Source organism: Macaca nemestrina, chromosome 9, assembly GCF_043159975.1.
Source record: "Macaca nemestrina isolate mMacNem1 chromosome 9, mMacNem.hap1, whole genome shotgun sequence".
In the NCBI taxonomy this organism is placed as follows: domain Eukaryota; kingdom Metazoa; phylum Chordata; class Mammalia; order Primates; family Cercopithecidae; genus Macaca; species Macaca nemestrina.
The window spans coordinates 30,326,251-30,341,341 of record NC_092133.1 but is presented as its reverse complement, the minus strand read 5'-3'; the positions used below and the strand labels follow the sequence as shown (position 1 = coordinate 30,341,341).

Here is a 15,091-nt window from a genome sequence, read left to right as displayed (position 1 = left end):
CCAAAGTAGGGCTTTTTCCTCTATAGCAGGGAATGCGTTGATAACGGAACAACTTTGGTAATGGTAATGACTGCCTTGAGCATTGTGGTCAAGTCTCACTCAGGAAAGCCTGCTATGATTAATTATTGATTTCTGCTACAAGTAAAGAGAGAAGAAATGGTGGCACACCCATCACATGTTTACCATCGTTGTATTACAATATCTGACTTTTCAAAAAAGGTATAAAAAGTGGATCCAAGTTCTTGCTGTGGATCAGTGGAAAATGTTACATTTCTCCAAAATAATTTTTTTTGAGACAGAGTCTTACTCTTGTCACCCAACCTGGAATGCAGTGGTGCAATCAAGGCTCACTGCAGCCTCAAACTCCCAGGCTCAGTCGATCCTCCCCATCAGCCTCCCTAGTAGAATGGACTACAGGTGCACGCCACCATGGCCAGTTAATTTTCTTTTTGTATTTTTTTGTAGAGACAGGGTTTTACCATGTTGCCCAGGTTGGTGTCCAGCTCCTGGACTCAAGCAGTACTCCTACCTCTGCTTCCCAAAGTGCTAGTATTACAGACATGAGCCATCATGCCTGGCTCTCAAAGTAATTTTTTAAAAATATAATTCCTTAAGTTAGGTGCGGTGGCTCACACCTGTAATCTCAGCACTTTGGGAGGCCAAGGTGGGCGGATCACCTGAGGTCAGGAGTTCAAGACCAGCCTGACTGACATGGCGAAACCCTGTCTCTACTAAAAATAGAAAACTGGCCGGGCATGGTGGCAGGCACCTGTAACCCCAGCTATTCGGGAAGCCGAGGCAAGAGAATCGCTTGAACCCGGAAGGTGGAGGTTGCGGTGAGCCGAGGCTGCGCTATTGCACTCCAGCAAGGGCAACAAGAGTGAAACTCCGTCTCAAAAAAAAAAAAAAAATCCTTTTAATTTTCTTTTTTCTTTTCTTTGAGACGGAGTTTCGCTCCTGTCGCCCCCAGGCTGGAGTGCAATGGTGCTATCTGGGCTCACCACAACCTCTGCCTCCAGAGTTCAAGTGATTCTCCTGCCTTGGCCTCCCAAATAGCTGGGACTAAAGGTGCGCACCACCATGCCTGGCTAATTTTTGTATCTTTTGTTTGTTTTTGTTTTTTCGAGACAAAGTTTGGCCCTTGTTGCCCAGGCTGGAGTGCAGTGGCATGATCTCGGCTCACTGCAACCTCTGCCTCTTGGGTTCAAGTGATTCTCTTCCCTCAGCCTCCTGAATAGCTGGGATTACAGGTGCACGCCACCACATCCGGCTATTTTTTTTTTTTTGTATTTTTAGTAAAGACAGGTTTCACCATGTTGGCCAGGCTGGTCTCCAACTCTTGACATCAAGTAATCTGCCCACCTCGGCCTCCCAGAGTGCTGGGATTACAGGCAAGAGCCACTGCGTCCGGCCAATTCTTTCTAATTTTCAAATTTTAATTAGCTAGTCATTAAAAGATATTACTCCAGCCTTCTTTTGATTAGTATGAAAACAAAACAAAAGTCACAGTCACATGTGTAAAAATTCAAACTCAATGGCAAGTAAGACTTTTTCCCATCCTAGAGTCATAGACTCCAGTGTCGCCTCCTAGGGACATTGCCATTAATATGTTCTTTTTTTTTTTTTGTTCCAGCAGTGTCTTTCTCTGTTACCCATGCTGGAGTGCAGTGGCACAATCTCAGCTCACTGCAACCTCTGCCTCCCAATTCAAGCAATTCTCCTGCCTCAGCCTCCCAAGTAGCTGGAATCACAGGCGTGATTTTTTATGTTTTTGGTAGAAACAGTGTTTCACCATGTTGGCCAGGCTGGTCTCAAACTCCTAATCTCAAGTGATCCACCCACCTCGGCCTCCCCAAGTGCTGGGATTAAAAGAGTGAGCCACTGTGCCCGGACTTTTTTTTTTTTTCCCCAGACAGAGTTTCACTCTCATTGTCCAGGCTGGAGTGCAGTGACATGATCTTGGGTTACTGCAACCTCTGCCTCCCAGGTTCAAGTGATTCTTCCACCTCAACCTCCCAAGTAGCTGGGACTACAGGCACCCGCCACAACACCTGGCTCATTTTTGTATTTTTAGTAGGGACAGGGTTTCATCATGTTGGTCAGGGTGATCTTGAACTCCTGACCTTAGGTAATCTGCCCGCCCTGGCCTCCCAAAGTGCTGGAATTACAGGCATAAGCCACCATGCCCGGCCAATATGTTCTTATATGGCCTTTCAGGAATGGTCTGTGCACATAAAAAGTATACGTGTACGTGCGTATTTTCCACCATCCTCTTTTTAGAAAACTTAAGTAAGCACATGGTACGTGTGCTTGCCTTTCTGCACCTTGCTTTTCCCACTTAATACATCTTGGAGATTATTCCACATCATCACACACATTATTATATTAGTGCATATTCATGTATGGACATACCATTATTTAACCTACTCCCTTATAGAGATACAAACTGTAACACTCTTTAATAGTAGAAATTGCTGGATTAAAATTTGGAATTACATGATTTCTTCTAATTTTTCCAAAGGGATCTTTATGTCATTATCATGAACCACTACTATGGGCTTCTTGGGGACATAAGAAATGTCTCTTGCCTTTTAGGGGTTCTTAATATCAGTTGAGAGCACAAAGTGAATATACAAGGAGATAAATACGACAAAGCACACGCTAGATAATAAATGATACAAGCAGCCCAGAGTTATAAAGAGATGACTGAGAAGTAAAATAGTCAACAGTGATACAACATGAGAAATCTAGATGCCGGGCGCGGTGGCTCAAGCCTGTAATCCCAGCACTTTGGGAGGCCGAGACGGGCGGATCACAAGGTCAGGAGATCGAGACCATCCTGGCAAACACGGTGAAACCCCGTCTCTATTAAAATACAAAAAAAAAAAAAAACTAGCCGGGCGAGGTGGCAGGCGCCTGTAGTCCCAGCTACTTGGGAGGCTGAGGCCGGAGAATGGCGTGAACCCGGGAGGCAGAGCTTGCAGTGAGCTGAGATCCGGCCACTGCACTCCAGCCTGGGTGACAGAGCGAGACTCCGTCTCAAAAAAAAAAAAAAAAAAAAAAAGAGAAATCTAGATTTGGCCAGGCGCGGTGGCTCAAGCCTGTAATCCCAGCACTTTGGGAGGCCGAGACGGGTGGATCACGAGGTCAGGAGATCGAGACCATCCAGGTGAACACAGTGAAACCCCGTCTCTACTAAAACTACAAAAAACTAGCAGGGCGAGGTGGCGGGCGCCTGTAGTCCCAGCTACTCGGGAGGCTGAGGCAGGAGAATGGCGTGAACCCGGGAGGCGGAGCTTGCAGTGAGCTGAGATCAGGCCACTGCACTCCAGCCTGGGCGACAGAGCGAGACTCCGTCTCAAAAAAAAAAAAAAAAAAAAGAAATCTAGATTTTTCCAAGAAAGGCATTTTAGTTTACTGTACCAGCCAGTTAAGCGTTTGAAAACTACAGTTTGATACATGCCAACTCTGGGACCATGACAGTCTGTTTAACATTGCTGCACTAAAATGGAGTACACCATATGCTACAGTGTATGAAAGAAGCAATTTATTCTAATTAGAAAAGTATCTAGCTGGGCACGGTGGCTCACTTCCGTAATCCAAACACTTTGGGAGGCTGAGGTGGGTGGATCACCTGAGGTCAGGAGACCAGCTTGGCCAACATGGCAAAACCCTGTCTCTACCAAAACTACAAAAATTAGCCAGGCGTGGTGGCATGTGCCTGCAGTCCCAGCTACTCGGGAGGCTGAGGCAGGAGAATCCCTTGAACCTGGGAGGCAGCGGGTGCAATGAGCTGAGATTGCGCCACTGCACTCCAGCCTAGGCGACAGAGTAAAATTCTGTCTCCAAAAAAAAAAAGAAAGAAAGGTATCTAACTAATTTGGCAAAATCAACTAAAGTTGAAGAGGAACATACCCTAAGACTGAGTAAAACTACACTCGTGGAGAACTATCTATCTCACATATACACAGGAGATACATATGAATATGTTTACAGCAATATTGTTTACAATAGCAACAAGTAAATAAACCAGCAAACCTGGAAACAACCTAAATATTCAACAGAACAGGAAAAGACAAGAAATAATATATTCATTTTAATGGAATGCCAGATAATGGTAAAAATGAATGAACTAGAGCTATATATTTCAACAGGGATGAATCACACAATACTGAGTGAAAAGTATACCATTTCAAGTTTGGCAAAAACAATGCTACATACTGCTCAGGAATAGATATACAAGTGGCAACCACATGAAAAAAAAAAAGGCATGGGAATGACAAACACTTTTTTTTGTTTTTGAGACAGAGTCTCACTCTGTCACCCAGACTGGAGTGCAGTGGCACGATCTTGAGTCACTTCAATCTCCACTGCCTGGTTTCAAATGATTCTCCTGCCTCAGCCTCCTGAATAGCTGGGATTATAGGCACCTGCCACCATGCCTGGCTAATTTTTGTATTTTTAGGAGAGAGAGGGTTTCACCATGTTGGTCAGGCTGGTCTTGAACTCCTGAACTCGTGATTCGTCCGCCTCAGCCTCCCAAAGTGCTGGGATTACAGGCGTAAGCCACCATGCCCAGTCTTTTTTTTTTGAGACAGAGTTTTGCTCTTGTTGCCTGGGCTGGAGTGCAATGGCATCATCTTGGCTCACTGCAACCTCTGCCTCCCAGGTTCAAGCTATTCTCCTGCCTCAGCCTCCTGAGTAGCTGGGATTACAGGTGCCCGCCACCATGCCCAGCTAATTTTTTTGTATTTTTAGTAGAGATGGGGTTTCACCATGTTAGCCAGGCTGGTCTCAAACTCCTGACCTCAGGTGATCCACTTGCCTCAGCATCCCAAAGTGCTGGGATTACAGGCGTAAGCCACTGCACCCGACCCTTTACACCTTTTTCTAATTATTTCTAATATTCAATTATTTCATAATTCTCAAAGGGGATGTCAGAAAAACTTGATTTTACCTGAATTCAGAACAATTTCCTGTTAGGACTTTTAATATTCTTTATTTTAAGTTAAAAGGCAGATTTTTAGGGTACTCACCCAATGAACTCCAGTAATAAAGACATATCAAGTTCTGGTGGAATACGAAACACTGATTCTAGGACTTTTTTAGATCTTCCTTTGCTTGAAGGGACTGGCTGTGGAACAGCTATTTAATAGTTAAACAAAAATGTTAATTAAGAATAAAAATGTCATAAATTGAGATCTTTGGAAAAATAACTACACAAGTATTGTAACTATGTTGGGTATTTAAAAGATCATAAAGCACTCAATCTCCCTGTCTTTAATGACATCAGCTAATCTGTCAAAGCCAGTGCAATGAGAGGCAAGCCTGGGGACCACTCCACAATGGAAGGCAAACATGTGGCTGGCTTATTAGGGCTGCAGAGAGAGCTCATCAGAACAGCAACATGTGTAGACAACCCTGCATAAGCACTACTATGTGCCAGGGCTCATACTTAGCACTTCACATGCATCATCTCATTCGTCCTTACTATAGTCCCATGATATAGGTACCAGTGCTACTCTTTTTTTCTTCCTTAACTAATAAAGAAACTGAGACGGCCAGTCACCATGGCTCATGCCTATAATCCCAATCCTTTGAGAGGCTGAGGTTGGTGGATCACCTGAGGTCAGGAGTTCGAGATCAGCCTGGCCAACATCGTGAAACCCCATCCCTACTAAAAATACAAAAATCAACCAGGCATGGTGGCATGTGCCTATAATTCCAGCTATTTGGGAAGCTGAGACAGGAGGATCGCTTGAGACTGGAAGGTGGAGGTTGTAGTGAGCCAAGATCATGCCATTGCATTCCAGCTTAGGCGACAAGAGCAAAACTCCGTCTCAAAAAAAAAAAAAAAAAGAAACTGAGGCTTAGAGAGAATAAGCAATATGTGTAAGGTCACCCAGGTAACTAAGTCACAGAACCAGGATTTAGGCCAACCAAGGTGGTTCACCCCTGTAATCCCAGCACTTTGGGAGGCCGAGGTGGGTGGATCACCTGAAGTCAGGAGTTTGGAACTAGCCTGGTCAACGTGGTGAAACCCCATCTCTACTAAAAATACAAAAAAAATTAGCCAGGTGTGGTGGCACATGCCTGTAATCCCAGCTACTCGGGAGGCTAAGGCAGGAGAATTGCTTGAACCTGGGAGGCGGAGGTTGCAGTAAGCCAAGATCACGCCACTGCACTCCAGCCTGTGCAGCAGACTGAGATTCCATCTCATTTAAAAAAAAAAAAAAAAAAGGCCAGGCGCGGTGGCTCAAGCCTGTAATCCCAGCACTTTGGGAGGCCGAGACGGGCGGATCACGAGGTCAGGAGATCGAGACCATCCTGGTTAATACGGTGAAACCCTGTCTCTACTAAAAAGTACAAAAAACTAGCCGGGCGAGGTGGCGGGCGCCTGTAGTCCCAGCTACTTGGGAGGCTGAGGCAGGAGAATGGCGTGAACCTGGGAGGCGGAGCTTGCAGTGAGCTGAGATCTGGCCACTGCACTCCAGCCTGGGTGACAGAGCAAGACTCCATCTCAAAAAAAAAAAAAAAAAAAGCCAGGCACGGGGGCCCACGCCTATAATCCCAGCACTTTGGGAGGCCAAGGTGGGCGGATCACCTGAGGTCAGGAGTTCAAGACCAGCCTGACCAACATGGAGAAACCTCGTCTCTATTAAAAATACAAAATTGGCCAGGCACGGTGGCTCAAGCCTGTAATTCCAGCACTTTGGGAGACCAAGGCGGGCAGATCACGAGGTCAAGAAATTGAGACCATCCTGGCCAACAGGGTGAAACCCCATCTCTACTAAAAATACAAAAATTAGCTGGGCGTGGTGGCAGGCGCCTGTAGTCCCAGCTACTCAGGAGGCTGAGACAGGAGAATCGCTTGAGCCCAGAAGGTGGAGGTTGCAGTGAGCCGAGATCATGCCACTGCACTCCAGCCTGGTGACATCTCAAAAAATAATAATAATAAATAAAAATACAAAATTAGCCAGGTGTGGTGGCGCATGCCTGTAATCCCAGCTACTTGGGAGGCTGAGGCAGGAGAATTGCTTGAACCCGGAAGGCGGAGGTTGCGGTGAGCTGAGATCACGGCATTGCACTCCAGTCTGGCAACAAGAACAAAACTCCATCTCAAAATAAAAAGAACCAGGATTTAAATCCAAATCTATTTGACATCCATTCCGTGACATTACATCATCATAAAAACTAACACTGGAACAGTTACTGTGTGCCAGGCACTGTTTTAAGTGCTTATATTACTCAATATATTTTTTTAAATGAAGTGGTATGATTATCACTATTTTGTAGATGAAGAAACAGACATTTAAGTATGTAACTGGCTTGGCTTAAGTTATACACCTCACAAAGTGGCAGGGCTAGGAACAAACTCAGAGAATCTAGCTCCACAGTCTGCAATCTCTAATTTTTATAAATAAATTGGATTACATACAGAATTACCTTCAAAATCTCTCTGATCATATAACAAGCTAACCCCAAAAGGAACTTCAAAGGGCACATATTTTATTGTTAGTATTCTTTAATCTATAAGTACATTGTAGTATACACCCAAACTTACCAGGTTTAGGTACTTCTAGACCTCTTTCTTTATAGAAATCATGCATTTGCTTTTTTTCTCCTAAAAAATGATAAAACACAGACTAAATTACACTTAAAATGTAACTAGTAGAGTCAGAGATTCTGGGATTCACAACCATGTAATAAAAGAAACTTACTTTCCTCTAGATTGATCACTAATTTGTACACTATGTCTTGTAACTGTCGGTCCAACCTAATAAAAGGAAAGGATGGAGAATACCTCAGAATTCAGAAAAATGCATTTTGGTACAGAGTGAGTTAATTGTGTTTTCTCTTGAAAGTAGGTATCTTCTTTCTCAGAGGTGAGTTACTTTTAAGTAGAATTTACAGTTCCTAAAATATAACTCACTCAAGAAAACCTTAAGTAAATATATATAATCATAAGTATTCACAGATTCTTGAATGGGTAACTAAACTGTTTCATATGCGTTGATTTCTGTGTGTGTGTGTGACAAGGTCTCACTTTTGTCACCCAGGCTGGAGTGTAGTGGCTCAATCATGGCTCACTACAGCCTCTACTTCCTAGGCTTAAGTAGATTTTCCCACCTCAGCCTTCCAAATAGCTGGGACTAAAGGCGTGTGACACCACGCCTTGTTAATTTGATTTTATTCCCTTCATAAGAATATGAGTTGAGGGTAAAGACTGTATTTTGAACTTCTATCATCTGCAAAGCACTCCTGTGTGAAGGTAGTAAAAATCAGTAGTATATGTTGAATAAATAACAGTAATCTACTGTTAGTACTTTTCCTCTCTTAAGAAACTGAGTATGAACTGGAAATTTGATTAATAAGCCACAATGAGCTATGACAAATGGGCTTTACTAAAGAGGCCAGTTGTTTCAGGTATTACTTCTAAAAAAACAGGATTTGGAATACCTATATACTGGAAATGAAAAGCCTAAATTAGCCTCATTAACCTGAATGACTAATGGGATTAAAATTCTCAGGAAAGAGGCCTGTGCCTCTTTTAAGTCCTCAGCAGATATTACAGTGCCTGGCACATAGTAAGTGCTCTATACATATTTCTTAAAAGAATATGTAGTTCCCTTTCAATTTTGAGAGAGGTTAAGAATTTTTTTTTTGAGACATTCTCCTCACTCTGTTGCCCAGGCTGGAGTACAGTGGCACGATCTTGGCTCCTGCAACCTCTGTCTCCCAGGTTCAAGTGATTCTCCTGCTTCAACCTCCCAAGTAGCTGGGATTACAGGCATGTGCCGCCACTCCTGGCTAATAGTGGAGATGGGGTTTCACCATGTTGGCCAGGTTGGTCTTGAACTCCTGACCTCAAGTGATCCACCCACCTCGGCCTCCCAAAGTGCTAGGATTATGGCGTTAGTCGCTGAGCCCATTCTGAGAGGTAAAGAATTTATTCCAACTATATAACTTCAACCTTTCAGAAAAAGTATATTTAAAATACAATTGTAACTTATATATTCTTCTTACCTTATGTTATAAAGAGGTTGTGTCTGATGTACTACTATATTGCATTTTGGACATCTGTTGCTGTAGTAAAAATGTCTTACAATGCAGCTTTTACAAACTGTTGAAAAAGAAAATGTTGAAGTCAGGATGCTTTGAAGACATTTAGAAAAACTGAAAAATTATTCAGAAATGTGACCAGTATGCTTACAGGTATGAAGACATTCTGTAATGGTAGTTGCATCTATTAAGTAGCCTTTGCAAATGGAACACAAGATGTATGGGGTCAGCTCAGAGAGATTAATCAGGCGCTGCAAATACAATGGAAACAGTTTTAAAATACAAGTCCTTGCCTTTTTCAAATTTTTTCTTTTTTTGAGACAGAGTCTCAATCTAGCCCAAGCCCATTGCAACCTCCGCCTCCTGGATTAAAGCGATTCTCCTGCCTCAGCCTCCCGAATAGAGGGGATTAGAAGCGCGCACAATCACACTGGCTAATTTTTGTATTTTTAGTAGAGATGGGGTTTCACCATGTTGGCCAGGCTGGTCTCGAACCCCTGACCTCAGGTGATCCACCTGCCACAGCCTCCCAAAGTGCTAGGATTACAAGCGTGAGCCACCGCACTCAGTCCACCTTCCTCAAAACCTTAAACCATAATCTCAAAATGTCATTGCAACATGGAAACATTTACCTCCAACCCATTAAAATACCGCTGAAAGTTACAGTAATAACACAATATAAATTATTGTTTCTTTCTTTTTTTTTTTTTTTGAGAGGGAGTCTGGCTCTGTCGCCCAGGCTGGAGTGCAGCGGCAGGATCTCGGCTCACTGCAACCTCTGCCTCCCGGATTGAAGTGATACTCCTACCTCAGCCTCTTGAGTAGCTGGGATTACAGGCGTGTGCCACCACGCCTGGCTACTTTTCGTCATTTTTAGTAGAGACGGCGTTTCACCGTTTTGGTCAGGCTTAACTCCTGACCTCGAGATCCACCCGCCTCGGCCTCCCAAAGTGCTGGGATTATCGGCGTGAGCCACAGCGCCCAGCCAAATTACTGTTTCAAAAGGATCTTTACGCCGGGCGCGGTGGCTCATGCCTGTAATCCCAGCACTTTGGGAGGCTGAGACGGGCGGATCATGAGGTCAAGAGATCGAGACCATCCTGGCTATAACGGTGAAACCCCGTTTCTACTGTAGCCGGGCATGGTGGCGGGCGCCTTGTAGTCCTAGCTACTCGAAAGGCTGAGGCAGGAGAATCGCAAGAACCTGGGAGGCGGAGGTTGCAGTGAGCCGAGATCGTGCCACTGCACTCCAGCCTGGGCGACAGAGCGAGACGCCGTCTCAAAAAAATAAAAAAAAAAAACAAAACAAAATTTAAAAAAGGATCTTTGCTGCCCACTAAGCAGTAGCTTCAATAATTATTTACAGGACACGCTACGTGGCTCACGTCTGTAATCCTTTGGAAGGCCAGAGGGAGAATCGCTTGAACCCAGGAGTTCGAGAACAGCCCGGGAACATAGGGAGCCCTCCTCGCCACAAAAAAAAAAAAAAAAAAAAAAGTTTAATTAGCCCGGTGTGGTGGCGCGTGCCTGTAATCACAGCTACTCCGGAGGCTGAGGCGGGAGGATCGCCTGAGGCCAGGAGTTGGAGGCTGCAGTGAGCCATGGTCGCGCCACTGCACTCCAGCTTGGGCGACCCTGTCTCAAAATAATTGTGATTATTAACAGAACGAATGAGTCGGACTCGCAGAGCCTAAGTGACCTGCAGGAACCTCACAAAATAAGCGGGTAAAGACCCGGGCCGGGCCGGAGGCCTGTCGGCGCCACACGCCTAGGCAGCCGGGGCCGGGATCGGGGGAGGTCGGCTCCAGTGCTCCGGGCGGCAGTGGCGCACTAGGATCGGGCCCACACTCGGCCGACGACTCCCAGCTACGTCCCTGACGCCGCTTGAGCCCGGAGGGGTCGCGCGGGGGCTCTAAATACCTCCTCCTCGTCCTCCGAGTCCTGCCGGCCTCCCTCCAGCCTCAACGAGAAGTGACTCATGTCCTCCTCCTCCTCCTCTTCCTCCTCTTCCAGCTCCTCTTCTTCTTCCAACTCCTCGTCCTCGTCCTCGAAGCGGCCTCTGAAGCGGCCCAGGCTGCGCTCCGGCTCCAGCTCAGGGGGCCGAGAGCCGGAGCAGCCGGGAGCCCCAGTCTCAGACAGAGGCGCCGGTCCCTCCTCACCCGCTGCGGGTGCGGGGGTGAGGGCGGGCGGGGACGCAGGAGGCGGAGGCGGCAAGGCTGCAGCTACCTCGGCTTTGGCAGCGCCCACGCTGCCCGCGGTCACCACCGCGACCCCCTCCATAGTCAGGAAAGACACCAGGCCAGACGAAGCCAGGCGAGGCGAGGCGGCGGGAGAGCGCGGGAGTTCAGCCGGCCTCGGACGCCCCCACTGCGCAGGCGCGGCAGCCTGAGGGGCCCGCCGGGAAATGTGGTTTAGCGACCTTCACCTCCGCCGGGCGCAAACCCCGCAGCTCCTGGGCAGGCAGCGGGGCGAGCGTGCCACACCTTAAAGGAATCTCACCAAATTTTCCCCTTGGAAGGGGACGCTCTCTTCGCCGCCTTTTAAAACCAACGAAATTGCTACTGTTCCAAGCAACAATATTCCGTTTGCATCATGTATTGAACTAGGTAGCATATGATGTTGCATTACAAATAATAATCATTTCCATCTGAGTACCAATTATGCATTTCTTCTGTGGCAAATCACCTCTATCCAAGATTATTTCCTTTAGGAAGTATGAAGTTTCTGTTCTGAAGTATGTACGTTTATTTATTTCAAGGAATTATATAGTGTATTGATACAAGATGAAATTCTAATCACTACTCAAACATCATCATCCATGTAACCCCCATCCCATAAAGCCCATTATATTGAATTCAAAAAACTTTTTTTTTTTTTTTTTTTTTTTGAGACGTAGTTTCACTCTTCTCGCTCAGGCTGGAGTGCAGTGGCACTCACTGCAACCTCCGCCTCCCGGGTCCAAGCGATTCTCCTGCCTCAGGCTCCCGAACAGCTGGGCTACAGGCCCCCGCCACCACGCCCAGCTAACTTTTGTATTTTTAGTAGAGACAGGGTTTCACCATGTTGACCAGGCTGGTCTCAAACTTCTGACCTCAGGTGATCCACCCGCCTCGGCCTCCCAAAGTGTTGGGGTTACAGGCGTAAGCCAGCGCTCCAGGCTCAACAAACATTTATTGAGGGCCTATTGTAGCAGAAACTCAGACCCACCCAGGTACACCCCACCCCATTGCCCAATTTTATTGAGAGGTTTGGAATTGACTTAACGTTATCCTTGCTAGTCCGGGCGCGGTGGCTCACGTCTGTAATCCCAGCACTTTGGGAGGCCGAGGCGGGCAGATCACGAGGTCAGGAGTTCAAGACCAGCCTGGCCAACATGGTGAAACCCCGTCTCTACTAAAAATACGAAAATTAGCTGGGCATGGTGGCACGTGCCTGTAATCCCAGCTACTTGGGAGGCTAAGGCAGAAGAATCGCTTGAGCCCGGGAGGCGTAGGTTGCACTGAGCAGAGATCACGCCATTGCACTCCAGCCTGGGCTACAGAGCGAGATTCCGGCTCAAACAAAACAAAACAAACAAAAAACTCCCCAAAAAACCGTTATCCTTTCTAAGATAATGCCAGCTAATGTCACGATGCCTGCAAGCCAGATTCGGGAAGTCAAATGTTCCTAATCAAATAATGCCACATTTAAGAGCTGAATGTGACCAGGCGCAGTGGCTCCCACCTGTAATCCCAGCACTTTGGGAGGCCGAGGCAAGCGGATTACCTGAGGTCGGGAGTTAGAGACCAGCCTGACCAACATGGAGAAACCCCATCTGTACTAAAAATACAAAATTAACGGGGCATGGTGGCGCATGTCTGTAATCCCAGCTACTCGGGAGGCTGAGGCAGGAGAATCAGGAGGTGGAGGTTGCGGTGAGCCAAGATGGCACCACTGCACTCCAGCCTGGGCAACAAGAGCGAGACTCCATCTCAAAAAAAAAAAATAAATTTTAAAAATATGGCCAGGCGCAATGGCTCACGCCTGTAACCCCAGTACTTCGGAAGGCTGAGTTGGGTGGATCACCAGATCAGGAGTTTGAGACCAGCCTGACCAACGTGGTGAAACTCCATCTCTACTAAAAATTCGAAAATTAGCCGGGCATCGTGGTACACGCCTGTAATCCCTTCTACTCAGGAGGCTGAGGCAGAAGAACCACTTGAACCCGGGAGACAAAGGTTGCAGTGAGCGGAGATCACACCACTGCACTCCAGCCTGGGCGACAGAATGAGACTCTGTCTCAAAAAAATAAAAATAAAATAAAATAAAATAAAATAGCTGAATGTGTGCCGGGGTGGTGGTTCATTGAGGCTGAGGCAGGAGAATCTGTTGAGCCCGGGAGGCAGGGGTTGCAGTGAGCAAAGATGGCGCCACTGCTCTCCAGCCTGGGCGCCAGAACGAGACCGGTCTCAAAAAAAAAAAAAAAAAAAAGGAAAAAGAAAATGCTGGCTGGGCGCAGTGGCTCACGCCTGTAATCCTAGCACTTTGGGAGGCTGAGGCAGGCGGATCACCTGAGGTCAGGAGCTCGAGACCAGCCTGACCAACACGGAGAAACTCCGTCTCTACTAAAAATACAAAATTAGCCGGGCATGGAGGTGCATGCCTGTAATCCCAGTTACTCGGGAGGCTGAGGCAGGAGAATCGCTTGAACCCGGGAGGCGGAGGTTGCAGTGAGTCGAGAGCGCCCCATTGCACTCCAGCTTGGGCGACGAGAGGGAAAACTCCGTCTTAAAAAAAAAAAAAAGACGATGCTGAATGTGTTGTTACTGAACAATAGTAATACTAATTTGGTTGGGAGCAGTGTAAGTACTTCCTAGGGAACTGATGAGGAAATCATGTCATGGTGTTTCCTTGGGGAACAGTGAACCAAGTTAAGCACTCCCATTGCTTCTGGACCAGACCCCGCCTCTCTTTCTCCAGTCCCAACGTCTGGTCAAGCTTGAGATACTGAAGTCTGGAAGATCCAAGAAGGAATGAAAGGAAGAAAATGTCTCCTAAAACATGGAGGAGGTGTAGACTCCAGAGGGTTGGAAATAAAAATGACTATAGTATTGAAAAAGAGTGCCTCAAGTGCATGTTTGCGGAGCTCTACAGCTATTCCATGTAGTCAGGAGTTCAAGACCAGCCTGGGAAACACAGTGACAGCTCATCTCAAAAACAAAAACAAAAACAAAACATGCAATCCAATTTCGAAATGGACAAATAATCTGAATAAACATTTTTCCAAAGAGAATATATCAATAAGCATATGAAAAGATGGTCAACATCATAAGTCTTCATGGAAATGCAAACCAAAATTACAATAATATGCTATTTCACCCTATTAGATTTTTTTTTTTTTGAGACAGAGTCTCACTCTGTTGCCCAGGCTGGAGTGCAGTGGCATGATCTCGTCTCACTGCCACCTCTGCCTCCTGGCTGCAAGCAATTCTCTTGCCTCGGCCTCTCAGTAGCTAGGACTACAGAAGTATGTCACCACACCCAGCTATTTTTTGTAGAGATATGGTTTTGCCATGTTGGTCAAGCTGGTCTCAAACTCCTGACCTCAAGTGATCCATCTGCCTCTACCTCCCAAAGTGCTGGGATTACAGGCGTGAGCCACTGTGCCCAGCCTACTTCACCCTATTAGGATGGCTATAATAATAAGCAAATAATAAAAAGTTTTGTGGAGGATGTAGAGAAATGGGAACCCTCACATGTAGTTGGTGAGAATGTCAAATGGTGCAGCAACTTTGAGAAACAGTCTGGCAGTTCTCAAAAGGTTGAACATAAAGTTACCATGTGAGCCAGCAATTCCACTCTTAGGTATATAAAGAAAAGTTAAAACATATGTTCCCACAAAAACTCTTACATGAATGCTCATACCGACATTATTCATAATAACAAATAATTAGAATGAACTCCAATATCCATCAACTGATAATGGATAAATAAAATGTCATTGATCCACTCAGTGGAATATTATTTAGCCACATTTTATTATTTCATA

The 15,091-nt window shown here is 46.0% G+C and overlaps 1 protein-coding gene across 3 annotated transcripts in view; it reads right to left on the bottom strand.

The window, feature by feature from the left end:
- LOC105478328 (polycomb group ring finger 6) overlaps positions 1 to 11,433 on the bottom strand; it is a 51,345-nt gene extending 39,912 nt beyond the window's left edge. Inside the window, exons 1-6 of one of the 3 annotated variants that reach the window (XM_071069189.1) lie at positions 10,984 to 11,433; positions 9,215 to 9,314; positions 9,028 to 9,124; positions 7,722 to 7,777; positions 7,565 to 7,624; positions 5,037 to 5,145 (exon numbers count right to left, since the gene is read on the bottom strand). In XM_071069189.1, the coding sequence (XP_070925290.1) occupies positions 5,037 to 5,145; positions 7,565 to 7,624; positions 7,722 to 7,777; positions 9,028 to 9,124; positions 9,215 to 9,314; positions 10,984 to 11,343 (782 nt within the window). In that variant the 5' untranslated portion in view covers positions 11,344 to 11,433. The remainder of the gene's footprint in view (positions 1 to 5,036; positions 5,146 to 7,564; positions 7,625 to 7,721; positions 7,778 to 9,027; positions 9,125 to 9,214; positions 9,315 to 10,983) is intronic. The other 2 variants (XM_071069190.1, XM_011735478.2) reach the window with 2 other exon arrangements.
- Positions 11,434 to 15,091: the final 3,658 nt, after the last annotated feature.